The sequence below is a fragment of the Coptis chinensis genome, chromosome 6 (genome assembly GCF_015680905.1).
Source record: "Coptis chinensis isolate HL-2020 chromosome 6, ASM1568090v1, whole genome shotgun sequence".
Lineage (NCBI taxonomy): Eukaryota > Viridiplantae > Streptophyta > Magnoliopsida > Ranunculales > Ranunculaceae > Coptis > Coptis chinensis.
The window spans coordinates 13,436-39,894 of record NC_141461.1 but is presented as its reverse complement, the minus strand read 5'-3'; the positions used below and the strand labels follow the sequence as shown (position 1 = coordinate 39,894).

Sequence of the window (26,459 nt, the reverse complement as noted above, 5' to 3'; positions counted from 1 at the left end):
TCATTCAGCAATCCATGCACGAGATTTTTGACTAACTGAAAATGGGACAGGAGCTGAGACTTATGCAGTAGTGCACCAGTCTGCACGCCAGCCTTGTACTCGTTTTCTAAGAACTTTCTTCTTCCACAAAAAAAACCAATACCATATTCCTTCATTATTGAGCTGGTTTAGCAAGCTTGAGAGTAATAAAAAATAATGGAGATCATAACTTCATTTCTTCTTTGGTTAATGTTCATGTTCCATCCATTAAATACCATTTACGCTAATACAGAAGGTTTGTTCTAATCTTTAGCTAGCCTTTTTTTTTAAAGAACCAAAGTTGCAACTGTTATATTGTATGGCTTTTGGAATTTTTAGTAGGATTACTGTAAAGTTGGCTTTTGAGCTACTTTATTTTCTTAATCAGAGGCTTAATATTGGTTTTTGTTGGTAAATCCAATTGTTCTATCTAGGAATTTCGTATAGAGCTTTTTTTTTTGGATTGGTAAGCCTGTTTTAAATGAGATCAGTAACTCTTTGATGCTGGCGGGTTTGAGCCCTACACCTCTGGTATCATCACTCAAAGGTTTTACCGACTTTGCTAGTTGGCACCTGTATTTCGTATAGGGCTCGCCTTACTATATATTGGAATTAAAGAGATCCGACTTTTTTTAAAGACTTCTACGCCTTAGTATATACATATAGATTTGGTGCCCTTAGTCTGAAAGTTGTTCAAATTATGATAGGATGAAAGTTGAGTTGCTGGAACAAGAAAATAATTATTCCTATGTTGCTAGTGTTGTTTGCTCATTTTCCCTGCCAAATGTAATGATAATCGTTCTTGTCTGTTTCTTGTGAATACTCAATAGTCGGTGCTTTGTTTAGCCTACGTAACGCGTTGAGGGACCCTAATAATGTGCTACAAAGTTGGAATTCTACCCTTGTCACTCCGTGCACTTGGTTTCATGTTACATGCAGCGCTGATAACAGGGTTGTAAGAGTGTAAGTTCTTTCTTTTTTCATATAACTTATATGGTGTTTAAGATGAATATAAAAGAAAATTTTCTGCTGTGAATGCTTAGGATATAACATCCAACTTTCCACTTGATTGACCAGCTTAACTAATGATTACTTGTTTTTGTATTTCTTTCAGGGATTTAGGAAATTCTAATTTATCAGGTACATTGGTCCCCCAGCTTGCTCAGCTTACATCTTTGCAGTATTTGTGAGTGCCTTTCTCTAGTCTATAAGCAATACTTGTTTGATGTGTTCCCTGTCAACAAGATAATATATCTTCTGTTGCCTTGCATACTTGTATAGTACTAAACCATTCCCCTCTTTGGACGCTCCGTTGGTTTTCAATATTTCAGTCTTTGTTTTCAATAGTAAGAAAATGAAAAGTTATAACTGATTACAGATAATTGAACTCACCATTTCTATTGATGCAGGGAACTTTATAGTAATAAGTTAAGTGGACAGATTCCCAGTGCGCTTGGCAACTTGAAAAGCTTAGTGAGTTTGGATCTTTACTCGAACCATTTAAGTGGTAGGATTCCAAAGACATTTGGCAACCTAAGAAAATTGCGTTTTCTGTAAGTTACTTACTTCAACCCATTCTTATTCAAAATAAATCATCTTATAATAAAAACCATGTCTATATATCATATGTCCTGAGTTATCTGTAACCCTTTTCAATAGATTTTGGAACTTGACATTGTTTTAAATGTTCTGGAAGGACAGTCGGCTTAACAACAACAGCCTGACGGGTAACATTCCTGTGTCTCTAACCAAGATTACGACACTCCAAGTTTTGTAAGTATCAAGCTGATATCCTTCTCCTCGGATGTGAAATCCTCTCATTTTCACTCTTTTGTTGGTGCAATGCTATTTAAGTAGGCTTATTACCATCTTGCAAAATGGCGTGCAGGGATTTATCCAACAACCTCCTATCAGGACCAATTCCAGATACTGGTTCTTTTTCGTTGTTCACTCCCAACAGGTTTGTTGCTAGTATACTGTAGTTGGTCTCTTTTTGCTCTGATTAGAGATGTTATACTTATATCTATTTGTTGAAATGCAGTTTTAATAATAACACAAATCTATGTGGCCCTGTTATTCAAAAGCCTTGCCCAGGATCTCCTCCCTTTTCTCGTCCTCCTCCCTTGGCTCCTCCACCAGTATCTCGTGGAGGTAATTTTATTGCACCTTAGTATGGTTGTTCTGTTGTAGAATGTTGCTACTTCTTCATAATCTGTTTATCTTGTTTGTAGTGAATATTTTATTGATGTTTTTTAGTACATGTTCCTTTTTTACTTATCTTCTCTATCTTTGCTTGAGAAATTTCTTGATTGTGGCTGTCTTTTGTCTTTGTTTTGGAAATTCTACTTGCCTAGATTTTCCTACTCATTTGTCTACTGTAGCTTTCCAAATGTCAAATGTGTAAAAATTCTGGCAATAGTTATTGCTTTATTAGGGCCAAGCTTATTAGATACTGTTGCTCTAAAGATTTTATTTCCACATGTAATAGTTGTATGGAGAGAATAACTTAGGATTTCCTTGATTTTAGGTTCCTTGATTGTAGGTTATATCTTTGTATAGTTGTATATTCAAATTTCAAATTTACTTCCTTGTAATACATGTAAATGATCTATAAATAAATATTTTCTTCTTGGTCTTCTTAAGGAAGTCAACCAAATCAATTCTCAATTCTATATGGTATCAGATTTCAAACAAAAAAAAAATGGTCTATAAAACAAATGTATTTCACATACCTTCTTTCAAATTTAATCTTTTATCAATATCTCAACTAACACATTCTCTTAGTTGTGATGTTATTTTCTCACAATCTCAATGTATATTTCAGGGACCAAATGGACTTTGAAAACAGTTGGTTGGGGTGATTCTCGAGATGGCCTATATTATCTAAATAAAGCTTCTGCATTCCTCGTTCTTGGCAGAAACAAGTTTGATCTTTGGCATTGACACCTCGGCCACCCATCTATGTCTCGTTTTAAATTTTTAGTTAAAACATTTGAACCAATTAAATCTGATTTTAAATGTTCTTGTAATGTTTGCCCACTAGCAAAGCAAACTCGTTTACCTTTTAATAAAAGTATTACTTCTAGTACTAATCCTTTTGAATTAATTCACTGTGATATATGGGGCCATTCTCTATGCCCTCTCATAGTGGTGATTGTTTTTTTTTCTCACTATAGTAGATGATTATTCACGTTGCACTTGGATTTATTTAATGAAAGCAAAATCAGAAACCATGAAATTACTGCTTTATTTTTTTTAATGTTGTAAATAGGCAGTTCAATAAAAAGATCAATAATATTCATTTTGGAGGTGGTGATACTTTTCTCCCCCAACTCTAAAAGTTTCGGTCAGATAATGGAACCGAATTTTTATCCACACCTCTTCAATCATGGTTTCAACTAAATGACATAATACACCAACGTAGCTGCGTTGCGACCCCTCAACAAAATGGAATTGTTGAGCGAAAACATCGCCATCTTCTTGATGTAGCCCGCGTTCTCAGATTTCAAGCTCATCTGCCTTTAGAATTTTGGAGAGAATGCATATTAACAGCTGCATATTTAATAAATAAAATGCCTACTCCTATCCCAGGTCACAAATCTCCACACCAAATTTTGTTTGGTGCTCCTCCTTTTTACTCCTCTTTGCGAGTTTTCGGATGCTTATGTTTCAGCAAGAACATGAATATCAAAAATAAATTTGATGCGCGTGCCAAACCAGGCATTTTCATAGGATATCCATATGGCCAAAAAGGTTATCGCATCTATGATATCACAACCTATAAAATATATACATCTCGTGATGTTATTTTTTACGAGGACAAATTCCCTTATCAGGACATCCCCACCAAATCTATGGATTCACATGTGTTTGTCAAACCAATACTTAATGACACATCATATGATCTTCCATTATCACAAAGTCCTTCTCCACTCAATTCTATTACGCCTGAGTTACCTCAACAAAATATTTCACTCGGTTATCTTATTTCCAAATCGTCCTCCTCAAACTCTCAAGCTTCTACAAATGAACCAACACCAACATCTCCCATAATTGATCAAGCTTCTACATATGAACCAACACCAATATCTCCCATGATTGATGCTACTCTTCCTCCACGAGTTTAACGCCCTCCTATTAAGTTAGGAGATTATGTTTGTTCATCTACATCAGTATGTCGTCAACACATTAAGTCAATTCATGCAAACCCCTCATACCGTTCATCTTGATGCTGCCAATCGCATTCTTCGTTATCTCAAGGGTTCTGTTGGCAAATGCATACTCTTATCCGCATCAAGTTCACTCCACCTTAGTGGATATACTGATTCTGATTGGGCGAGTTGCCCAACTACCCGTCGTTCCACCACAGGTTATTTCACAATGCTGGGTTATAGTCCAATCTCTTGGAAAACCAAGAAGCAACCCACGGTATCTCGGTCTTCAGCTGAAGCTGAATACCGTGCCCTCGCTACTCTATCATGTGAATTACAATGGCTCAAATCTCTCCTCAATGATCTTGGCATAGATCACCCATGAACCGATTTCACCATTCAACTGCGATACTCAAAGCCGCTATTCACATAGCAGAAAATCCTGTATTTCACGAACGAACAAAACATATTGAACTTGATTGTCATTTTGTTCGTGAGAAAATCACCTCTGGCTTGATAGAACCTTGCTACATTCGGTCCGGTGACCAAGTTGCAGACATATTTACCAAACCACTTGGAGCTGAGGGCTTTCAACGCCTATCTAACAAGTTGGGTGTCGTTGATCTCTCAACACCTACTCCAACTTGAGGGGGAGTCTAAAGATATTGTATGTGCATATCTATGCAACATACCATATCCCACATATCAAGAGTTTCTATACTTATAGATTCTTAGTTATGATAGATTTTATCTCCACATATGTAATGTTCCCTTCTTCAATATGTTGAAGAACCCTTCCAGGAGTCCCAACAACCATATCGATTGGGACATTCAATGAATCTTCTTGAGGTCTTAACCGCCCACCACCACTTACCATGGTAGACCTGAACCGTGCATGATGACTAATAGATTTCGACACGCGGAAAACCTACAATAGTTTTCCATGGGTCATTACTAAATCTGAACTTTCAACTCTCAACAATAGAATTAAACCACATATATTAAACTAGAAAATGCATAAGTACTTGCTCGGATAGCTCCCTTGTTGGACACAATACAACTGCTCGAGGTCTCCTAGGTTTTATCAGCATACCATGCAAGTCTCAGTAGCTACAAAACCAACACAATTTTTACCTTAGAACTAGCCATTTGGCCCGGCCTATGACCGGACTTGCTACATAGATAGCTAATTACTCAAAAACCTAAAGTCCACTTGAATAAATAATATATGTATATTGATAGCTAATGATTCACTGCTTATAATATATATGCTTTGTTTGATAGGTTTATGTTTTTCTAATTTTTTTTTGAAGTATTATTGTCCTAAATAACAATTCTTATCCTCCTCACCTAGGTTATTATTGTCATAAATAATAATTCAATATCAAAATATAATACAACAATCAAGGAATAGAACACTCAAAACATACCATATGTTTAAGCAATAACCGAATCATATTCATTGGCACAATGGTCTCTTTATCTGCATACTATATGCTTGAAGGAATGAAATAGGTCAATTTCAATACTAACACACTACCCAGAAACACTTGAATTATAATAATGGCTTGGGAAAATACAAAGTAAATATAAAATAAATCAATAGATAAGAAGACATATATACATAAAGTCGAAGCTTAAAGTATATAAGTGTTAAAACGTTATAAGTTAAGTATATGTTGTTGTCTACATACAAAATATAGGCTGTTAGGCTAAGTCCAATGGTGCGGCAAAACACCAAATTTCACGTAAAATGTGATCCAATGGTACGTTAAAATGTTATACCGCCAATGCTATCTTTATAAATTTCTCTATTTATACAATCAATTTTAACGTTATAACGTATGCTCTGTACGCCATAGCCAGTGGCGGCTAGCAAAAAAAATCTAAATAACTCTGCACGCCATAGCCAGTGGCGGTTAGAAATTTGATTTAATTCAATTAATAACCTACACGCCACTCCCAATGGTGGTTAGAATTCAATTATTATTTTCCACCCGCCACTCCCAATAGCGGTTAGAATTGATTCCTATTTTTTTGTTTTTTTAATAATTTAATTTATGCAATTACCATTCTATCATACCCTTCTAAATAACAAAAGTAGATATTATTACTACACGCCAATATCACTGGCCGGTGAAAAACCAAACCATTGGGTTTGATTTTGCTATCCCAGTAATGGTATCCACTGTGCTATTGTGGTTTGGTGTTTTACTGCACCAAACCATTGGACTTAGCCTTATAGAACATATAGGTTAGCTTTTAAGAATATTGGTTTCCTTCAAAGGAAATAAATCATATATGTAAATAATAAGTCTCATACTTGAGAAACTGAGAGTTGTCCAGCAAGGATCTCCAACAATACAAAAACAAAAATCTCCTCATGGGTTAGTGCCTTCATGAGTGATCTTGTGGACACCACCCAACAACGTAAATAAAGTCAGTGCAATGCTATCCATAATATTATTGAAGAAATCAAGTTTTCTTTATTCACTCCTATGAAATGCTTTCGCTTCTTCCTTAACTCGACGTCATGTAAAAGCACATAAGTGGTTTAATAGGGCAAAAGAGAGAACTATTGGCAGATTCTAATGCTCACTAAGACCCATGGTATGTGTCTAAATTTGAGATAGTATTGAGAGAAGATAGTAGACCGGTGTCTGTTAATAAGTAGCTAGGTGGTTGAAAAAACTCAAACATGCCACTGGATATAAACATTGGCATGTTTTAATTCCAATGACCATGTATAGTTTATCAAGATGTTAAGTGAATATCTTGCTTTACACATATGAAATGTCTGTACTACCTAAGTTGGCTCCTGGGGGTACAAAACTTTAGCATCGCATACCAAATTGATTTTGAAAACAAATAGAATTGGTGCAACATGTTCAGTAGCACTTCCAACAATGGCCAATGGGTTGCAAGATTGCATTGATAAAGCTTATAGAAAGACCCCACGGGGTCGATGCTATCTAAACAAAACAATTTAGCTTGCCAATTAGTAACCCAAACAGAATATTAGGCAGTAAAGTTGTAAGATCTTTGTGTTATTACTGTAGATAGATATCCTTCATATCTTTCATGAATTACTTTGTATAGGCTTCATCTCGAGAGGTTCTGACTTTAGGGCCGATGACCCCATCATACGTCCCCATTTCCAAGACCGTAACAACGAAAGACTTCTTCTAGTGGAGTCTTTTATTTTATTTTTTCGATAAGAAAATTAAATAAACAGTTAAAATCCGGTTCTTGAAGCTTATAGAAATAATTAAGAAGGAGAAGAATAATTACAACAAAGGCATAAACAATTGTTAAAAAAAATTTAAGTTTAATTCTCTATGAATAACATGGAGTACATACTCTTCAATAGCTAGGAGTAATTCTGATTTCTGAGTATATCCATGGGCGTTGACATTGAAACCAAAGTCAATACGTACATCGATTTATTTAAGGCCCTCCTTAGCTTAATTAACCCTTCTTAATTACCTTAGTATTTTCGCTCCCCAAAAGACTATAATTAGAAGTCATTTTACCTGTAAAATTAGAAGTAGAGATATATAGGTATTTGTATTGATCATACCGCAACTTCGGTTCTTGTGAGAACACATGCTAGCTCTACTATCATCATATCTATCAAACGTAGTGTACTTTGTGCCTCTTGATATTGAAACACACAGAATTGTAAAAGAGGAGGCATCTAGTAGGACGTACACTAAAACTTTTTACTAATAAAAACAGGTGAGGATCTAGTTTAACCTTCAAAATAAATAAATAAAATCATATCCATCAAACTCTAATCCATCAATCATCAATGCGAATGAACATTATTTTCAAAACTTAAAGAGAAGACATAAAGATAACAATTATCAATTTAAGTTAAATGTATAATGCAAAGTAGAAACCAGTTCAAAGTAGCTAGATTCCTAGAACTGAAAGTAAATGAAGAATTGGAGGATCCTCATTGCCAACTGATAGGACTTTCTGAATAGAAGTAATACCTACCTAGCTTTTGCTCCTTGCTTAGGCGTGAAAATGAAATTTTCTTTAACTCCTTGCGCCTCAAGTCGTTGCGCCTCAAGTCGTAGCAGAACAACCTACTTTTGGATCGTATAAGAATCACCAGAATCAGCAGGAGATCTGAGAAGTCATTGCTATCAACATCGCTCATGGCAAAGAAGTGGACGCTTCGAGAAAGAAATCGACTGAGAGATGTAGGTAAGATGAACTAACCTAGCTATGAGAACAACAAAATGCCTCTCAATAGCGGGCACAGTGTCACAACAGCATAAGGTTAAAAATCTGAAGATATTAAATAGCAAAATTAAAAGGCAAGAGATTAAAAATTCTTACCTTCATATTCAGTGTAGCTATTTGCTTGGTAGGTGTTGAGTTATTATTCTCCAGACCCAAGAAGGCAACAGGTACCTGATCATGAGAATAATGATAAGTAAATCTACGAACTAAAATATGTAATTTCTCGAAGGGCTAAGGCAATATCAATTAATTGAAGAGATACAAAACCAATAAATTCATTGGCATTAATAAAATGAAATCTTAGTTATACTGACTTAAAATTGAGAAGGATGATATAATAACTGGGTCTTAAAGAAAAAAAAACTGAGCGAACAAATATATATGTAACATTGCGTTCTTTGGAAGGGGAGATTGTTTACTAAATCTACAATAGCAGCAAATCATCTGACTATGGGCTAAGTACAAACATATTTTTTTCTTCCCTGCAAACAAAAAATGGAAAAATATCAGAGACATTTTTTGGGCTGCGTGACTTTAGTAGATGTCAAGTCTGGGGATAAAAATAAGTAGTACCCTGTTTTCCACCATAGGGGCATGGATCCATGCATGGCCAGTGTAGAATGCTTTTGAACCGATCATTCCCATAGTCTGGAGAGCTAGTCACTTGAGTGGCAAAGAAAGGAGAGGATATTTCCATTGCTAATACTCCTTTTCCGAATTCAAGACAAAGCCCCTAGCATGTCTCGAACATTCACACCTGTTTACAAACACCTTGAGAAAAAGATCGATAGTTCAAGGAAATTGTTGAGATGTAAAAAACCTATTCTATACTATCCCATATAAAACAATATATAATATTAAAGTAATAATCTAAATTAATAAAAACCCAAATATAAAAGAATGTATCAAACGAATAAAGAGTGGGGAGGAAGTGGCAGGTCAACTTAGTGGTTGTAGAAAACTTGCCTGTTGAACATGAGTTGTGATTTTCATTGAACATGAAGAATAGGGAAATTCTTTGGTCACGAAAAGATATATGATAGAAAACAAAAATAATTATTCTAATAAATAGTCAAGTGATTCAAGTCAATATGGGCAGTTCTTTTGGTTTACAACATGGATTCCATAAACTTACAAACACTATACCTTGACCCATGATTTTAAAATAGGTAAAGGAGGTAGCAAAATATTTTCTATCATATATAAATTCAAGTGTGCCTAGTGAGTGACCATCCGATTGTCATAACATTAAGGAAGATAATCTTTTGTATGTAATCTTAAACAAAATAACTTCTGAACACGAAATTCCAAGGCTGTCTAGAGAGTGTCTGATCAACCTTTTCAACTTATTTTTTCGTTATAGTTCTAACTTCGACATCAGGACTTGAAACAGAAGTGAGTTTAAAAGACATAGACATGAGAGATTCTTTAACCTCTCAATTAAAACTACTACAATAAGCAAAAGAAGGGGAATTCGAATACGTAAATCTCATTAACTCATGTTCATATGCACTTTTACATCTACTTCAAGTCTTCAACGGTTAAGACATCCACATCTAACATAGAAACAAAGAAAATTGTTTAATAAGACATTCCCAATGCTAAAATTTATTCTTTTCATCATTTATTAATTTTGAATAATTTGTCGGTGGAATTCCAATAAACTATTGTCAAGGAAAGATTAAGAATCGGAAGACATCAAAAGTACAACTTGGAGTGAAAGTGAAAGATGGCAAAAAAAAAAACTATGAATGTTTTCACAACTACTGTATCACCAAAAAAATTAATGAAACCATTATAATCTTACAGCACAATGAATTCATTAGTAACAACATGAGAAACCAAAGAAATTGTTACATGAGTGTTGCAATTTGCTAAAATGAGAGAAAATACGCTTTTTTAGAGGTAAAAATGATGAGTAGTAATTAAAACTTACACCAATAGTTTTTGAAATTTTTGGCCGTACAATAAAGTTATAACGGAAAAAAGATATTAACCAAGTAATATACCTGTGTAGCAATATCAACTGGTATGAGTGACCAGAGAACCTTCAAAAGCCCGTTATATATCTTGTCAAGCTCAGACTCAATCTTGCTCCTGTACATCAGAATGAATCATTCCGACACATTCACTTCCTTTAATTATTACCTTCCTTCAACTCAACAGAATATACAACATTCCAAGATGCCCACCTAGCCTCAGTCACAGTCTCATACGCCACCAACAATAGGTTTAACTCGACTAATGTAAGCTCATCAACATCCACAGATTCTGCAGCTGTTTTATAAACTTGAGCATTTCCTCGTGCCGCCCAGCCCGTCCAGCTAACTTGGCCATGTACACATTTTGCTTGCGTGAAGACTCAACTGCCATCTTAGCTATATCAAGCTTTGTCGCAACAAACTCATCGGGGAATACAAAACGACACATACCAAATACAAAAAATTAGAAAATGCACACACCACGGTCCAATCTGGGATGCCTGATGGGGGATTAATAAGAAACCAGTGGAAAAGGTTGAGAAGCGAGTCACATATCGTAATAGTCTGGCTATCAACATGGTCCCAAGATATACCCACATTTTGAAGCATGTGAGTGTTAAACGTATTAATGGTTTTAGGAGAGAATGTTGAAGTTAAAAGGGCCCATTAGTCCCGTGTCAATGCATGGCTAATAGCGCTGATCCCATGTTGGTGATGGAGTAGGGAATGAAGAAAAGACTGATCTTTTTGAACCCTTTTAGTGTAAGAGATTCAACTCCACTGCTGAAAGCGGATAAGCCCCCCATGCCTGTACCAACCAGTACTCCAATTTTCGATTTGTCCATCTAAATACCATAGAAATCAATAATTCATATCAGTATTTGATCAGTATGGTGTTAATGTAATACGAAATTAATGTTGATAAAAAGTGTAAAATTACTGTGTCCAAGACTCCAGGCCTAAGGCTAGCATCTTCAAGTGCTTTCTTTCCAGCAACAATGCAGTACCTCCAGCAATCATCAAGGCGATGGTCACTCTTCCCATCAATGTATCCTTCTGAGGAGAAATCACATATCTGTCCAGCAAACCGAACCGAGAAAGTAGAAGCATCGAACCTATCAATTAGACTGATACCACTCTCTCCTGCAAGAAGTCTATCATAGAATGTAGTAACATCATTCCCAAATACTGAGACAAGGCCCATCCCCGTTATCACAACACGTTTCTTGGGATCCTTCTCTCGTTCGGGAGTGGAAGTTGTTGAATTTATAGCTCGGACTGGCCTAGCTCTTAGAGCTGCGTAAGAAAATCCACCTTGAGACCATACATGGTAGTAAAACAACACAACTTATGAATTGCATATTCAAAACTTTTTAATTTCAAAAGCATTACCCACATTCACTTAAGCTTATTTCTACCGCTAAAATATTTGATTCACTACAGACAATAAGAATCTCTTTACAAAATAAACATATGCTTGTTCTTATTATTGATTCACTTTGTTATATAGCCACTCCTACATTCTTGGAAATTGTTTAAGGTGTTCAGAACAAGGCCCAAAATATCGCCGATATATCCGATATATCTCGGTAAATTGATACACCGATATCGATATTTCCGATATATATCCACCGAATATTAAACCCTTTTTTCCCGATATATATCGGAATTTCCGATATGAAATTTTATATCGCCGATATAATTGATATTTTTGATATAATCGATATATATCGGTTGATTTTTTGACAATTTTAAAATATAAATCCGATATTTTCGATATATATCCGATATTTTTTATATTATATTTCTAATATATCCGATATTTCCGATATTTTAAATAGTTTGGACTGGTTACCAAAAATATGAATATATCCGATATATATCGGTTTTTTGGTACACCGATATATGCATCGATATCGAAATTTTGAGCCTTGGTTCAGAATATCATCAACAATGAAACTTTCAACTACTGAACTACCCCTTTTCATCAGAAGAAATAAATCACCACATGATAAACAACAGGAACGTATACAGACAGGGACTTAAACCATGGAATTAAGGGACACTTTTTTTCGAAAAATAAACTTTAATAGCTTCCAAAGACTACTACAAATTTTCCAGATCTCAAAACCAATGTTATTACGATACTTGCTAATCCTTTCAACACGGTCTTGGTTTCCCTTTCTCATTTCCATTCGGTGAAGCGAACTAAGAATTTTCCAAGCCTAATCAAGTTGTCAAGAATGAAAAAAAATTCTCCAATAACGATCTTCAAGGAAAGGAGTATTTTGACAATTTGTGTAAACAAAAGCAATACCTGTTATGGACAAAGAATTCATCCTCAAATCCTACAATTAGTGGAGAAAATACCAATTTAGTGCATAAAAAAGAATTGAGAAGAAGAAAAATAATCATGAAAGTATGTTAAACTGACTCGGATTTAATCACGCAGCTTCTGAGCACATCTTCATTCATCTTTTTCTCAAAGAACTTGTTTTCAGGTAGCTAGTATACGGTTTGGTATTTGCATTTCTCACTCCTCAATACACTATTTCAAATTTCTATTGGCAAATGTCAAGGTCTGTCACCAAAATTTTACAGCCGTGAAAAGACTACCAAATTTACTCTACTCTTTTTTCTCCAAAGCCCTCATCGCTAGCTTCTCCATTGTTCCCATCTAACCTGCCTAGTCCGTCTCTTCTTCACAAAAAAAAAAAAATCAACTTCCAAATTCTTCTTCACGCCCACCAACCACATAATATCTTCAATAGATTCAGTGCAAGATAAGACTAAATAGATCTGAAGATGATGAGGGTTCTTCTTTGATTCAAGAGTAAAAAAGAAAGATCAATTAAAGATGTGATGATAGGGTTTTTGGATTGAGAGAGAGAGAGAGAGCAATTTCTCGCGGTTTTCAGCAACTTACTAATTTTGTGAGCGTGAGCGAGTGAACATTTTTAGAAAAGCTTCTAACGACTTTGTTGGGCATGATATTGTTTTTGGTTTCGTTGAACAGAGTATGAGAACCCAGCACAACACTCTTCCCTTCCAACACAACAGGAATACCAACACCTTGGATTTCAGTTGGAACTGATATCCCAAGCTCATCAACAGCACCCATTACTTCCTCATCCAAACCCAACTCTCTAAAACTTGTGAAAACCTTAGTATTGCCAACTTTACGGCTTTTCGACAACTTGTCATCACCGGCCTGTTTCTCAACAGAACCAAAAGAAGGGGCTTTGTTAAGTGGGATTTTTGAGGAGTCTTTTAAATGCCTTGCTCTTAGTTTCTCTAAAAGGATAGAATGCCTCATGGGTTCTAAACCATAGTTGTCTTGTTCAAGTGTAATAGTAGTAGTAGTAGTAGTTGTTGTTGTTGTTGTTGTTGTAGTTGTTGTTGTTAGCTCTATTGCATTGGAACAAAGAGGCTTAAACCTTTGAAAAACCCCCTGGTGGGTGTTTTGGTAAAAGGGTATTGTTGAATTCTATGTTAGTGGTGATGCTATGAGAGTTGTTACATTGATATATTAGAGACACCAAGAAGAAGACCAAAGAAGACTAGAGATTGATTAGGGTTAAAGAATTCTTAGGTTTTGAGAGAGTTTAGAGTCTGAGAGAGCGATTGTTCTCTATCCAGAGTTACATATTTATACTAACCTAAAATATGATAATAACAACTACTAGTTATGGATGTCCACACTTATAGAAACATGGGACTTTCCATATTGGACATATACTAATACTAACATATTCTAATACTCCCCCTCAAGCTGTAATTACGCAAGCTATGCAAATTACAACTTGGATTACAAAAAAACAAAAGATAATAATATTGCTCCTCCTTTAGCATAGAACTGTCTTTAGTTGAAGAACTTCGAACAATTCTTGACGCTCGAGGTGAAATCGGTGTAGGCAATGGCCTAACCTCGAATCTTCGGGTGTACCACGATCCACAAACTAAAAATCATAACACCGGGTTTAGTAAATACCGTCAGGCTACTACTCACTCCATTCACAAGCATGGGTCGGTCATAATATAAAATGAAAACAATAACACCGACTTGATATGCTTCTTGGTCGCTACTATCAATATCAATCGCAATGTTAACAAAATACTATTATGGGTACTCCTCGAAACATACTTGCAAATGAGGCTTGATCGCTACCTAAAACATACGTCGCAAATTGAGGCTTGATCGCACGAATATTGGCGAATAGTGGAGATGTCATACTGAAGACTGATTAGTGGATATGCCTTGTCATGAAGACTTCGTCAAGGCTTGTTGGAATATGGGGACATGAGTACTCTTCTTCATACATCTCCATATTCTCCTTCCCTCATATACTACTGAATGTCTTCATATCTCCTTATTCCTCCTCTCAAATTGAAATATACAAGTATGTTGAAACATACAAAGGCTTGTCTATTCCGACTTGAACTTGAAACTGAGAAAACTAAATACCAACTTATACAACCAACCAATGCCCACTTCAAAAATTATACCTCATACTCCAATTCACAAAAAAATTCTAACAGAACATGCATCAAACAATACTCACTATAGAGGGTGAAGGGTGGGTCGCGCCTTTTTATGACTGCGAACTTCTTGAACAGTGGAAGATGGAGAGAATAATTCCTCGTGAGATAGAGGTCATGTGCCCCTATAATACTTCAAACAAACAACTTGATCATGTTCTAAAAACTGAGACAGAAGACGGCATCAATACCAACTGCGCAGAAGCTAGAAACCCAAACATCCATAACAACATACAAATAATAATACCCCTCCAATCCTGGATGAGAGTGCAAACTACCTTCCAAAGGCTTGATACTTTAAAAATCTCGAAAACTTATGTGTGGAGGCATGAGCGCGTGCGCGCCTTTGTCAAGGCATATTGGAGCGCACCCCGCGCCCAACTGCCTAAAAGTCGAGTAAAGCAAGAGCGCACCCCGCGCCCTCTTCTCTGAATACAAAACGAACAATCCTGAAAACAACTTTTGGCGTGCGGACTGAACGCGTGCGTGCCACGTCCAATACTAACTTCAAAGACTCCGAGATACAGAGAGGTTGTGCCCCTCTTCTCAATACTAAGTAAAGAGATCATGAAGACGTAGATCGCTTTTAAACGAAAACAATACTAAGAAACCAATATCTTGAAAACTTCGGATCTCTCTCCTAGCATTCTTCAAACAAACTTTAAACACTAGCAGAATCTTGAAAACTTACTTTAATCATGTCGATGAACAAGATCGTGAATAGTGACGATGAACAATCTTTGCCAATGAACAAAGTCACGGAATGAAGAAAACCCGAACGAGAAAAAATTGAAACTTCAATTGAGACCTTCTTCTTGTGAAACTTAACTTGAATACTATACTGAAAATTAAAACAAACTTAGATTTTCTTGGTGAGGGATTCCTCTCCTAGCATACCACTGAACCTCGCTCCGATACCATGTTGAATTCTATGTTAGTGGTGATGCTAGGAGAGTTGTTACATTGATATATTAGAGACACCAAGAAAAAGACCAAAGAATACTAGAGATTGATTAGGGTTAAAGAATTCTTAGGTTCTGAGAGAGTTTAGAGTCTGAGAGAGAGATTGTTCTCTATCCAGAGTTACATACTTATACTAACCTAAAATATGATAATAGCAACTACTAGTTATAGATGTCCACACTTATAGAAACATAGGACTTTCCATATTGGGCATATCTAATACTAACATATTCTAATAGGTATCTTGTTGTTGCTGAAAAGAGTGTGTTGGAAAAGAGATTTGAGGAAAATGAGAAGCTTAGTAGTGCTCTTCCAGTTCCAACCATGGCTGCCCACTCTAAAAAAATGAGACAGATGATAAAAATCATTTCTTTTTTTTTAAGGAAAATAAAATTTATGAATGATTTGGGCTTCAAGCCCGAATAAAGTCCAGTCCAATAAAAATTTTGGATCTATAAACAAGCCCAATCGGCCCAGTTGACCCGAACCCATCAAAGCCTAGCCCGATCATCATCCACTAAAGTGGGAGCAATACTATAGACAGAAATCGGGCCCAAAGCTATGACAGAATTGGGTGAGAATTGGGTCAATTGCTTGTCGAACCAGTGCCGAAATCGATCTAATTATTCTTCAATTATCAATAATCTATAATTGAAAAGTGAAAAAGTAGACTGCAAAGTGAGAAGAGTGTTTGTCACGATGTTTTCTTATAGTTTAAATAATTAATCACAACATATAAATCAACTAACTCAAATATGGAAACAACTAAATATAAAAAAAAAAATTGTAAGTTTCTAGTTGGAGTTATTTTTTACTAGATGGAGAAGAAGATAAATGTTTTCTCGTATCTTAAATCACAAATCACAAGTTCACGTAAGTGTCTTTTAACTTAGTTGGTAAAACCTTTGGGTGATAATATGTCTGGGGTTCGAACCCCGCTACACACTATTGAGTTACTGATCTCTATTTTTTATTAGAGGCCCAACCCCGCTACACACAATTGAGTTACTGATTTTTTAAATGAGATTAGTAACTCTTTTAAAGCAGGCTTGCCCACACGTTTTTTTCGCAGGTGCGGACAAGTTCACAAGTCACACACACAAATCAGTTAGCTCAAAGATGGAAACAACTAGATCTCAAAAATATTTTACAAATTTATAGTCTGAGGTTTTTTTCGTTAGATGGGAAAGAAAGTCGTAATTGGTATTAAACAAAAATAAATTGGCTGACCGAAATTATTAATGGTAGTTGATGATGGTCAGTTCGTTTTTGTCCTAAAACCGAAATTACTAGTTAATTTATGTGTTTGGCCTAAATTTGTGTAGCAACCAGTTTGGGTAAGTGACCCGTAAAACAGTTAAAAAGTAAGTTGTTTAACAGAATTTCTAACAGAAAACGACTGTGTGTTTGGAAAGTACAGACAGAAGACTCATTCAGCAATCCATGCACGAGATTTTGACTAACTGAAAATGGGACAGGAGCTGAGACTTATGCAGTAGTGCACCAGTCTGCACGCCAGCCTTGTACTCGTTTTCTAAGAACTTTCTTCTTCCACAAAAAAAGCCAATACCATATTCCTTCATTATTGAGCTGGTTTAGCAAGCTTGAGAGTAATAAAAAATAATGGAGATCATAACTTCATTTCTTCTTTGGTTAATGCTCATGTTCCATCCATTAAATACCATTTACGCTAATACAGAAGGTTTGTTCTAATCTTTAGCTAGCCTTTTTTTTTTTAAAGAATCAAAGAAGTGTGTATGAAGTAATATAGGAAAAGTGCAACTGTTATATTGTATGGCTTTTGGAATTTTTAGTAGGATTACTGTAAAGTTGGCTTTTGAGCTACTTTATTTTCTTAATCAGAGGCTTAATATTGGTTTTTGTTGGTAAATCCAATTGTTCTATCTAGGAATTTCGTATAGAGCTTTTTTTTTTGGATTGGTAAGCCTGTTTTAAATGAGATCAGTAACTCTTTGATGCTGGCGGGTTCGAGCCCTAGACCTCTGGTATCATCACTCAAAGGTTTTACCGACTTTGCTAGTTGGCACCTGTATTTCGTATAGGGCTCGCCTTACTATATATTGGAATTAAAGAGACCCGACTTTTTTTAAAGACTTCTACGCCTTAGTATATACATATAGATTTGGTGCCCTTAGTCTGAAAGTTGTTCAAATTATGATAGGATGAAAGTTGAGTTGCTGGAACAAGAAAATAATTATTCCTATGTTGCTAGTGTTGTTTGTGCATTTTCCCCTGTCAAATGTAACGATAATCGTTCTTGTCTGTTTCTTGTGTACTCAATAGGCGATGCTTTGTTTAGCCTACGTAACGCGTTGAGGGACCCTAATAATGTGCTACAAAGTTGGGATTCTACCCTTGTCACTCCGTGCACTTGGTTTCATGTTTCATGCAGCCCCGATAACAGGGTTATAAGAGTGTAAGTTCTTTCTTTTTTCATATAACTTATATGGTGTTTAAGATGAATATAAAAGAAAATTTTCTGATGTTGAATGCTTAGGATATAAAATCCAACTTTCCAATTGATTGACCAGCTTAATTAATGATTACTTGTTTTTGTATTTCTTTCAGGGATTTAGGAAATTCTAATTTATCAGGTACATTGGTCCCCAGCTTGGTCAGCTTACATCTTTGCAGTATTTGTGAGTGCCTTTCTCTAGTCTATAAGCAATACTTGTTTGATGTGTTCCCTGTCAATAAGATAATATATCTTCTGTTGCCTTGCATACTTGTATAGTACTAAACCATTCCTCTCTTTGGACGCTCTGTTGGTTTTCAATATTTCAGTCTTTGTTTTCAATAATAAGCAAATGAAAAGTTATAACTGATTACAGATAATTGAACTCACCATTTCTATTGATGCAGGGAACTTTATAGTAATAACTTAAGTGGACAGATTCCCAGTGCGCTTGGCAACTTGACAAGCTTAGTGAGTTTGGATCTTTACTCGAACAATTTAAGTGGTAGGATTCCAGAGACATTTGGCAACCTAACAAAATTGCGTTTTCTGTAAGTTACTTCCTTCAACCGATTCTTATTCAAAAGAAATCATCTTATAATAAAAACCATGTCTATATATCATATGTCCTGAGTTATCTGTAACCCTTTTCAATAGATTTTGGAACTTGACATTGTTTTAAATGTTCTGGAAGGATAGTCGGCTTAACAACAACAGCCTGACGGATAACATTCCTGTGTCTCTAACCAATATTACGACACTCCAAGTTTTGTAAGTATCAAGCTGATATCCTTCTCCTCGGATGTGAAATCCTCTCGTTTTCACTCTTTTGTTGATGCAATGCTATTTAAGTAGGCTTATTACCATCTTGCAAAGTGGCGTGCAGAGATTTATCCAACAACCTCCTATCAGGACCAATTCCAGATACTGGTTCTTTTTCGTTGTTCACTCCCATCAGGTTTGTTGCTAGTATACTGTAGTTGGTCTCTTTTTGCTCTGATTAGAGATGTTATACTTATATCTATTTGTTGAAATGCAGTTTTAATAATAACACAAATCTATGTGGCTCTGTTATTCAAAAGCTTTGCCCAGGATCTCCTCCCTTTTCTCCTCCTCCTCCCTTGGTTTCTCCACCAGTAACTCGTGGCGGTAATTTTATTGCACCTTATTATGGTTGTTCCGTTGTAGAATGTTGCTACTTCTTCATAATCTGTTTATCTTGTTTGTAGTGAATATTTTATTGATGTTTTTTAGTACATGTTCCTTTTTTACTTATCTTCTCTATCTTTGCATGAGAAATTTCTTAATTATGGTGTCTTTTGTCTTTGTTTTGGAAATTCTACTTGCGCCATATCTAGATTTTCCTACTCATTTGTGTACTGTAGCTTTCCAAATGTCAAAAGTGTCAAAATTCTGGCAATAGTTATTGCTTTATTAGGGTCAAGTTTATTAGATACTGTTGCCTTCGATGCAACCTAGTTAAAGTTGTTTCTTGTTGAAACTGGTGAGTGGATGGTGATTATTCATATAATCATAGAAAATGCGATTATGACTGTTTATTTCTCAGGAAATAATGGTCCTAGGACAGGAGCAATTGCTGGAGGAGTGGCTGCTGGTGCTGCGTTACTTTTTGCTGCCCCTGCAATTTGGTTAGTATGGTGGCGTAAACGGAAACCCCAACAGCATTACTTTGACGTTCCAGGTTAGTAAAATGGTTGAAAATAACTTAAGGTGTGTTTTCTAGTAAATGTATCATTTAACTTTTTTGTATCTCTTTTCAGCTGAAGAGGACCCAGAAGTTCATTTAGGTCAACTCAAAAGGTTTTCTTTGCGGGAACTACAAGTTGCTACTGATAATTTTAGTAACAAGAACATTCTAGGTAAGGGTGGGTTTGGGAAGGTGTACAAGGCACGTCTGGCAGATGGTTCCTTAGTCGCAGTTAAACGACTAAAAGAAGAGCGTTCACTGGGTGGAGAAGTTCAGTTTCAGACAGAAATAGAGATGATTAGTATGGCCGTGCATCGGAACCTCCTACGTCTACTTGGCTTTTCTATGACAGCAACCGAAAGGTTGCTTGTATATCCGTATATGGAAAATGGCAGTGTTTCATCTTGTTTAAGAGGTGCTACTTCTCATGCTACTTTTCTACTTTTCTATTTGGTCACTTTAACTTTGACTTGATTTTTGGTCATAATCATTTTGCTTATCAGTAAGTTTGATGTTTTCTTGTAGAACGTTCATCATCTGCACCCCCAATTGGTTGGCCAACTCGGATGAGGATAGCATTGGGATCTGCTAGGGGTCTTTCTTATTTGCACGAACATTGTGACCCGAAAATTATTCACCGTGATGTCAAAGCTGCTAACATTTTGTTGGATGGGGATTTTGAAGCAGTTGTTGGGGATTTTGGCTTGGCTAAGCTTATGGACTACAAGAATACCCATGTGACCACTGCTGTCAAAGGCACAATTGGTCATATCGCTCCAGAGTACCTCTCCACTGGCAAATCATCAGAGAAAACTGATGTTTTCGGGTACGGGATCATGCTTTTAGAGCTTATCACTGGACAAAGAGCATTTGATCTTGCTCGGCTTGCAAATAATGACGATATTATGCTACTTGATTGGGTATGCATTTTCCTTATCATAGGTTAATTTACACACAGAGGCATTACATTTTCGTCATCTTGACTAATGTGTTTATTTGATATTTGTTTAAATTCTTCTAGACTGGCGTAGACTTTTTAAGTTTCAGGACCAACATTTAGTACTTTTTATACACGCCTGGCTAACAGATTATAGAGTTCAACTCTAATGAATAGTAGTTTTAAGATGTCATTCCAATTTGAAGATAATAAAGACAGAAGGAAATCATCTTTAGAATCATTCAGTGAAAGGGGCACTTTCGATACTGGTGTAGAATTTTTTTTTGAGCTCTTAGATGTTTTTTAAATATAGTAAAACAAATGCCCTCAACCTCTCTTGCTTTGGATCCTAAACCAATAACATTATCCTTTTCAACTCTATACGAATGCATTACATTAAATCCGCTGCATTTGTCTTTACTTCTATAACTTAAGTGACTATGTTCCATCTCCTCTAGCACGTTGTTGGATGCATTACCATATGTTTTTGACATCTTTGTTACTTAGAAGGTATTCCCTGAATAATTTTATTTATAATTTATGGGATATTAAATACGAAATTTGTGCACCAGTTCATGCTATCTTACTAACAGCTATACAAATTAATCAATTGAGCAGATATGTACCATCATAAAAGAACCAAGCACCGTGTTCATTATGATTCTTTTTTTTTTCCTCAGGTAAAAGGACTTCTGAAAGAGAAGAAATTGGACATGCTAATTCATTCTGAATTGGAAAACAACTATACTGAAGCAGAAGTGGAGCAGCTTATCCAAGTCGCTTTGCTCTGCACACAGGGGTCCCCAATGGACAGGCCCAGGATGTCTGAGGTGGTGAGAATGCTCGAAGGTGAGGGCTTGGAAGAGAAGTGGGAAGAATGGCAGAAGGTGGAGCTTGACCGTCAAGAATCTCAACTTCCTCCTAATCAGAATGACGAACATGTTTTTGACTCCACTTCCAACCTCCATGCTGTTGAGTTATCTGGCCCAAGATAAACCTCTCACGCTTGAAGTAAAGAAAGGAATAGCCCAAAATTCATCACATTTCTCATTTCTGCATATTTTGGTTCTTTTCTGCATCCCATCTGTATCTTCTGGTACTGCTGTTGTAAATGATGATCTTATTCTAAAAGATTCTCTGGCATTGGAGGCCAACATTTATACTTAGGTGTTGGAGACGGTAATTATACCCCGTCAGGGAGTGTCATTGTATCTCTTGGCCATGTACTACTGCAATTTGTTTTTTATGCTAACTGAGGCCGGTACCTGATATTAAAGATTATATACAACTATGCGTTGCAATCTGTTAAAGACATTCAAAGATTATGATTCTTCCACTCTCCTATTTAACATTAAGTCAGCAAGATCTTGTTAAGCCTCATTGGATTTGAATATCGTGAAGTTCAAAGTTTGATTTTCCAGTGCTTCAAACCTGACCAGTGGGGTTGGATCTTGTTCCCATATCCAGAAATGGTTTGATACAACAGATCATATACGCCGTGTACATGGCGTCTGCGTATAAGTTGAGAACTTAAGGGATAAAGGTTTATTCTCCAGCACCAACATTTATGGATGACTAGCCACCACAGCAGTTCAAGCTGACAGGGTATTAAGTAGTCCTATAACAGCTTAAAATGAATGATAAAAATATCCAGTTATCCAGTTATGACATGATTCATGGGTCATCACCAGCCTGCTCTCCCACGTTAAATGGGAACAAAGGGATAGGTAGAAGTGAAGCATTACGCTTAAAATTTGGTGTTAATTTTTTCTTTTTTATGATGACTAAATGTTCAGCTGTGCAGCAGCCATCAGTTAACAAATTTTTTTATATTGGCGTCATTATATAATACTTCAGCATGTTAGTGGTTACTTTGAGTGTCATTACCTTATATATTTAAACAGGGTGGAATGAAAGAGATGGTCAGCCGGTGGAACTTAGACTGGCTGGAATGTACGACAACATGATGCCACAAGTGACTAAAGAAAAAGGGGAAAAGAAAAACATACGCTGTGAGTACTCTTGATATAGTAAATTGATGATGCCATCAGTGACTAGTGCAGACTAAAAAGAACTACTAAAAGTTATTTGAAGTCATCGAGAAACCAGAATTGTGAACATGGTATGTACTACTCAGACTGGTCTTTGGTGACAACAACTTCTATACAAATCCCAACCGATAAATATATTACTCAGACTGAATTTTGGGATAACAATTTATACAAATCTCAATCGATATGCCGTCTACATCTTATTATATCTGTGTCTCTCCTAGCAAAACACAACGTCACAACCAACATAAAGGGAAAGAGATCTGCCCACATCACCACCTGCAGTATTAGATAAGACGCAGACACGCAGTATATATTCAGTCCTTATCCTCCTCCCAGATGACTCAGTTCGATGGTAGATATCTCATGCCACGTTCAGAACGACCTTTTATCTACTGAATGAATGCCATCTCCGGGATTTGGTTCTTGTGTGGTAAACAAGTTTGGGTACGAAAAATAGGGATCATCCTCTAGTGATGTCAAACGTTGAGGCTGGTGATTAGTGGACTCATGTTTCAGAACTTGATTATCATTAGAATTTGATTCAACTTCAGTTTTGGGTTCCTCATATATAGAAGGTTTTGGTGTTTCTGATTCTAGGTTAAGGCCGTGACTTGGGTGGGTATCCAATGAGTATGAGGTGCTATTTATACCATTAAATGACTTCTGATGATCAAACCATGGTGTTCCCCCAGCAGCGGACTGATCGAGATTTTGGGTACTGAATACCTCTTCACTTCCCTCTGATGCGTTCTCATGTCTTTTCCTGATGAGCTCAGTGATTCTGACTTGCGCGAGCCTTGCTGCAGAGCGGGCTGCATCTGCTGCACGTTCTGCAGACTCGGCAGCAGCATGGGCAGCAGCTAAGACATCCTGCAAATCTACATCCACTCCAGTTTTGGTTTTTGAAATGGATATGGACTGCTCAGTATGCCTCGCAGAAACTGATGCAGAAGATAAAGCTGGGGAAGAAACAAATGGCAAGAACTGTTTGTCTTCTCTTTCACTGACCAGACTATCGGGTGACCCCTGTGGTGTAGCACCAACCTGCTCTGGCATAGATGACACGGACTGTATGACTGCTTCATGAAGAATTTTCTCATTGCCCCCAGAAGATTTTGTAGGTTCATAGTCAAATTCAGATGGTAAAGGGGCTTGTGGTGGAAATGTTTCTGAGGCTGAAGTAGCAGACATTGGTTGTACTGACACCTTTGGAACTTCCGGAAAATCTAATGTGTCCAACTCTGAATCTGAATCAGATTGTATATTTGATGCTTCAGCACTTGCAGAGTAGACGGTTGCATCATGTTTCTCAAAGGGAAGAGGTATTTTAGATGGACTATCAAACTGGGTTGGACCATTCTACACGGAGAAGGAGTGAAACATCAGCTGAAAAGACAAGTAATATCATGTCAAATTAAGCAGAAAATGTATGACTTACCAATAGATCTTCATGTGACTTAAAAAACTCGGTTTCAGATGCAGCTGGATCCCAATCTAATTCATGTTCTTCAGCGATTTCCTTCAGTAACTTCAGCTTCACTTCAGCTGGAGGGGCACGAACTGATAGCAGCTCAATGAGCTACAAAAATCAGCAAACACAAGAAGTTTCATCGTATCAAAGGAAAACTGTCAGAAAGCATAAAAAAATATCCATACAACTCTATTCACATTGCAAGTGGTATTAGTAAAACCTGGCGATTGACACCACAGTCCGGCATGAGTTCAGTTGCAGCTGCAATGAACTCTTTTCCATATTTTGAAGCAAATAGCATCTGAACTTGCTGTAGTTCCGGCAAGTCTGCACATCTTGGTGCAGCAAAACACACACTTGAAATTGCTTCTTTCAGGTCCAGAGGGCATTCCCTGGTCATTTTCACATTTGTTAGATACTTACCCTGATTGTATAACTAAGTCATAAGTAAACTAATAAACAACAAAAGGAATTCATGTTCCTTTTATTCACTAGCCATACACATTGGTTGGGAAGAAATTACTGGCATAACAACAACAGAATCAAATAGCAGTTCTGAACATATATAATAATGTATATAAGAGCAAGTCCAATGGGGGGTTATATGGGCTGCTAAAGGCAAATGAAGCACCCCAACCACAAAAATGTCATTCCAATGGGGCTACTAAAAGGGTCTTAAATTTGGAAGGAGTCAAAAACCCAGCCAAAGTTAACACCTTCGCTAGCAGCTGCTATAATAAGTTCAGGAGACGGACGGCATAGTTTCTACCGTCCGTGTGTTAAATTTCGACAAACGGCAGAAACTGTGCCGTCTGTTGAAAAAAATTTCAAAAAATAATAGACGGATGGCAGAAACTATGCCGTCCGTATCATTTATCCCTTCAAAACAGAAAACACGATTGTATTGGTTTTTTTATTTTGGGGAACCCAATTTAGCAACTCTCCATTAAACTTGCTATAACATAAACAACCAATTAAAGTATATATTAACAATACATGTCAACTAGAGGATAAATTTAGAGTAGTAACCTCTGAGTTTCAATAATAGGTAGTCGAACGGCAATAAGTTCACAATATAGCTCAATAATCTCCTGTGCTGCCATCATATTCTCCTCCCGTACAATATGCTCCACCTGAAATAAATTTTTAATCAACCTCTCGAATCATTATAGTAAATGTAAACGCAATAATAATATATATACTGCATGTGCCGACTAGAAAAGTCGGTAAAACCTTTGAGTGATGATACCAGAGGTCTGGGGCTCAAACCCCGCCAGCATCAAATAATAATAATAATAATAATAATATATACCCGAATGCGAGCAGTAGCTTCTTGGCCAGTTTGAAGAAGCTTAGAAATGTCTCTTCTCATTTGCTTAATCTGAATCTCTCTACGGTTTCTCAATAACTTAATCCGTGGAATTGTCAGCTTAAGTAAAGTTTTACTGAATTTTTCACAGACAAAAAACAAACAATAAATAATTGGTAAACACTAGTGAAAGCAATTAAACGATGGAAAGAGAGAGAAAATGGGTTTTACCACTTGGCTCCTTTGAATCCTTTACTGAAAAAAGCATCAAGCATCGACATTTTTTTCTGTTGTTGATCAAATTGAAGAAAATTGATATGAAAAAATCAAATCTTTTTTTCTAAATAAGAAAAAATCAAATCTTTTTGATATGAAAAAATCAAATCTTTTTTTCTAAATAAGAAAAAATCAAATCTTTTTTGTGGATAAATAATTAATTAAAGATTAAAGAGACAAAGACAAGAAAGTGTACCTAATCGACACGTAACCAACACGGCCAACACACACAACTTCGAGGCCAAGGAAGCTGGCTGTTTACATATTACGCGGCAGAAAAACTAGTAATTAATATTTTACTTTTTTAACACGAATTGATTT

General features: G+C 36.3%; 3 protein-coding genes across 12 annotated transcripts; 1 reads left to right on the top strand and 2 right to left on the bottom strand.

Moving 5' to 3' along the window:
* On the top strand, window positions 1-22,350 carry LOC147490404 (somatic embryogenesis receptor kinase 1-like). The gene is made up of 11 exons (XM_086569617.1): window positions 1-274; window positions 849-981; window positions 1,133-1,204; window positions 18,791-18,934; window positions 19,083-19,154; window positions 19,270-19,341; window positions 19,423-19,532; window positions 19,951-20,085; window positions 20,165-20,506; window positions 20,617-21,011; window positions 21,709-22,350. The coding sequence occupies exons 1-11, from the start codon at window positions 196-198 to the stop codon at window positions 22,021-22,023; spliced, it is 1,869 nt and encodes a 622-aa protein (XP_086425743.1). The 5' UTR covers window positions 1-195; the 3' UTR covers window positions 22,024-22,350.
* LOC147490405 (3-oxoacyl-[acyl-carrier-protein] synthase I, chloroplastic-like) lies at window positions 8,021-13,821 on the bottom strand. Of its 10 annotated transcripts, none has more exons than XM_086569626.1 (8): window positions 12,840-13,821; window positions 12,723-12,753; window positions 11,346-11,701; window positions 10,433-11,250; window positions 8,997-9,180; window positions 8,843-8,905; window positions 8,520-8,594; window positions 8,021-8,425 (listed from the first exon to the last, which is right to left on the bottom strand). In XM_086569626.1, the coding sequence occupies exons 2-4, from the start codon at window positions 12,742-12,744 to the stop codon at window positions 11,083-11,085; spliced, it is 546 nt and encodes a 181-aa protein (XP_086425752.1). In that variant the 5' UTR covers window positions 12,745-12,753; window positions 12,840-13,821; the 3' UTR covers window positions 8,021-8,425; window positions 8,520-8,594; window positions 8,843-8,905; window positions 8,997-9,180; window positions 10,433-11,082. The 10 variants fall into 10 exon arrangements, with proteins under 10 accessions (XP_086425752.1, XP_086425751.1, XP_086425750.1 ...); XM_086569625.1 differs by having other exon boundaries at window positions 8,021-8,403; XM_086569624.1 differs by having other exon boundaries at window positions 8,520-8,905.
* Window positions 22,351-23,187: 837 nt separating the features above from the next.
* Window positions 23,188-26,459, bottom strand: LOC147490403 (Regulator of Vps4 activity in the MVB pathway protein). Its single transcript, XM_086569618.1, has 7 exons — window positions 26,335-26,459; window positions 26,094-26,149; window positions 25,866-25,998; window positions 25,583-25,686; window positions 24,774-24,945; window positions 24,521-24,661; window positions 23,188-24,441 (listed from the first exon to the last, which is right to left on the bottom strand). The coding sequence occupies exons 2-7, from the start codon at window positions 26,141-26,143 to the stop codon at window positions 23,455-23,457; spliced, it is 1,587 nt and encodes a 528-aa protein (XP_086425744.1). The 5' UTR covers window positions 26,144-26,149; window positions 26,335-26,459; the 3' UTR covers window positions 23,188-23,454.

Bases quoted from the DNA above. Each gene is read 5' to 3' on its own strand.
- LOC147490404 (XM_086569617.1), top strand. From the start codon at position 196: ATGGAGATCATAACTTCATTTCTTCTTTGGTTAATGTTCATGTTCCAT. The intron at 20,086-20,164 runs GTTAGTAAAATG...ATCTCTTTTCAG, and splicing joins GCATTACTTTGACGTTCCAG to CTGAAGAGGACCCAGAAGTT. The intron at 21,012-21,708 runs GTATGCATTTTC...TTTTTTCCTCAG, and splicing joins ATATTATGCTACTTGATTGG to GTAAAAGGACTTCTGAAAGA.
- LOC147490405 (XM_086569620.1), bottom strand. From the start codon at position 12,744: ATGAATTCTTTGTCCATAACAG. The intron at 11,702-12,722 runs GTATTGCTTTTG...TTTCTTACGCAG, and splicing joins GAATTCTTTGTCCATAACAG to CTCTAAGAGCTAGGCCAGTC. The intron at 11,251-11,345 runs GTAATTTTACAC...TATGGTATTTAG, and splicing joins GGCCTGGAGTCTTGGACACA to ATGGACAAATCGAAAATTGG.
- LOC147490403 (XM_086569618.1), bottom strand. From the start codon at position 26,143: ATGTCGATGCTTGATGCTTTTTTCAGTAAAGGATTCAAAGGAGCCAAG. The intron at 24,946-25,582 runs GTTACTACTCTA...GAAAATGACCAG, and splicing joins CCTATTATTGAAACTCAGAG to GGAATGCCCTCTGGACCTGA. The intron at 24,662-24,773 runs GTTTTACTAATA...TGATTTTTGTAG, and splicing joins ACTGTGGTGTCAATCGCCAG to CTCATTGAGCTGCTATCAGT.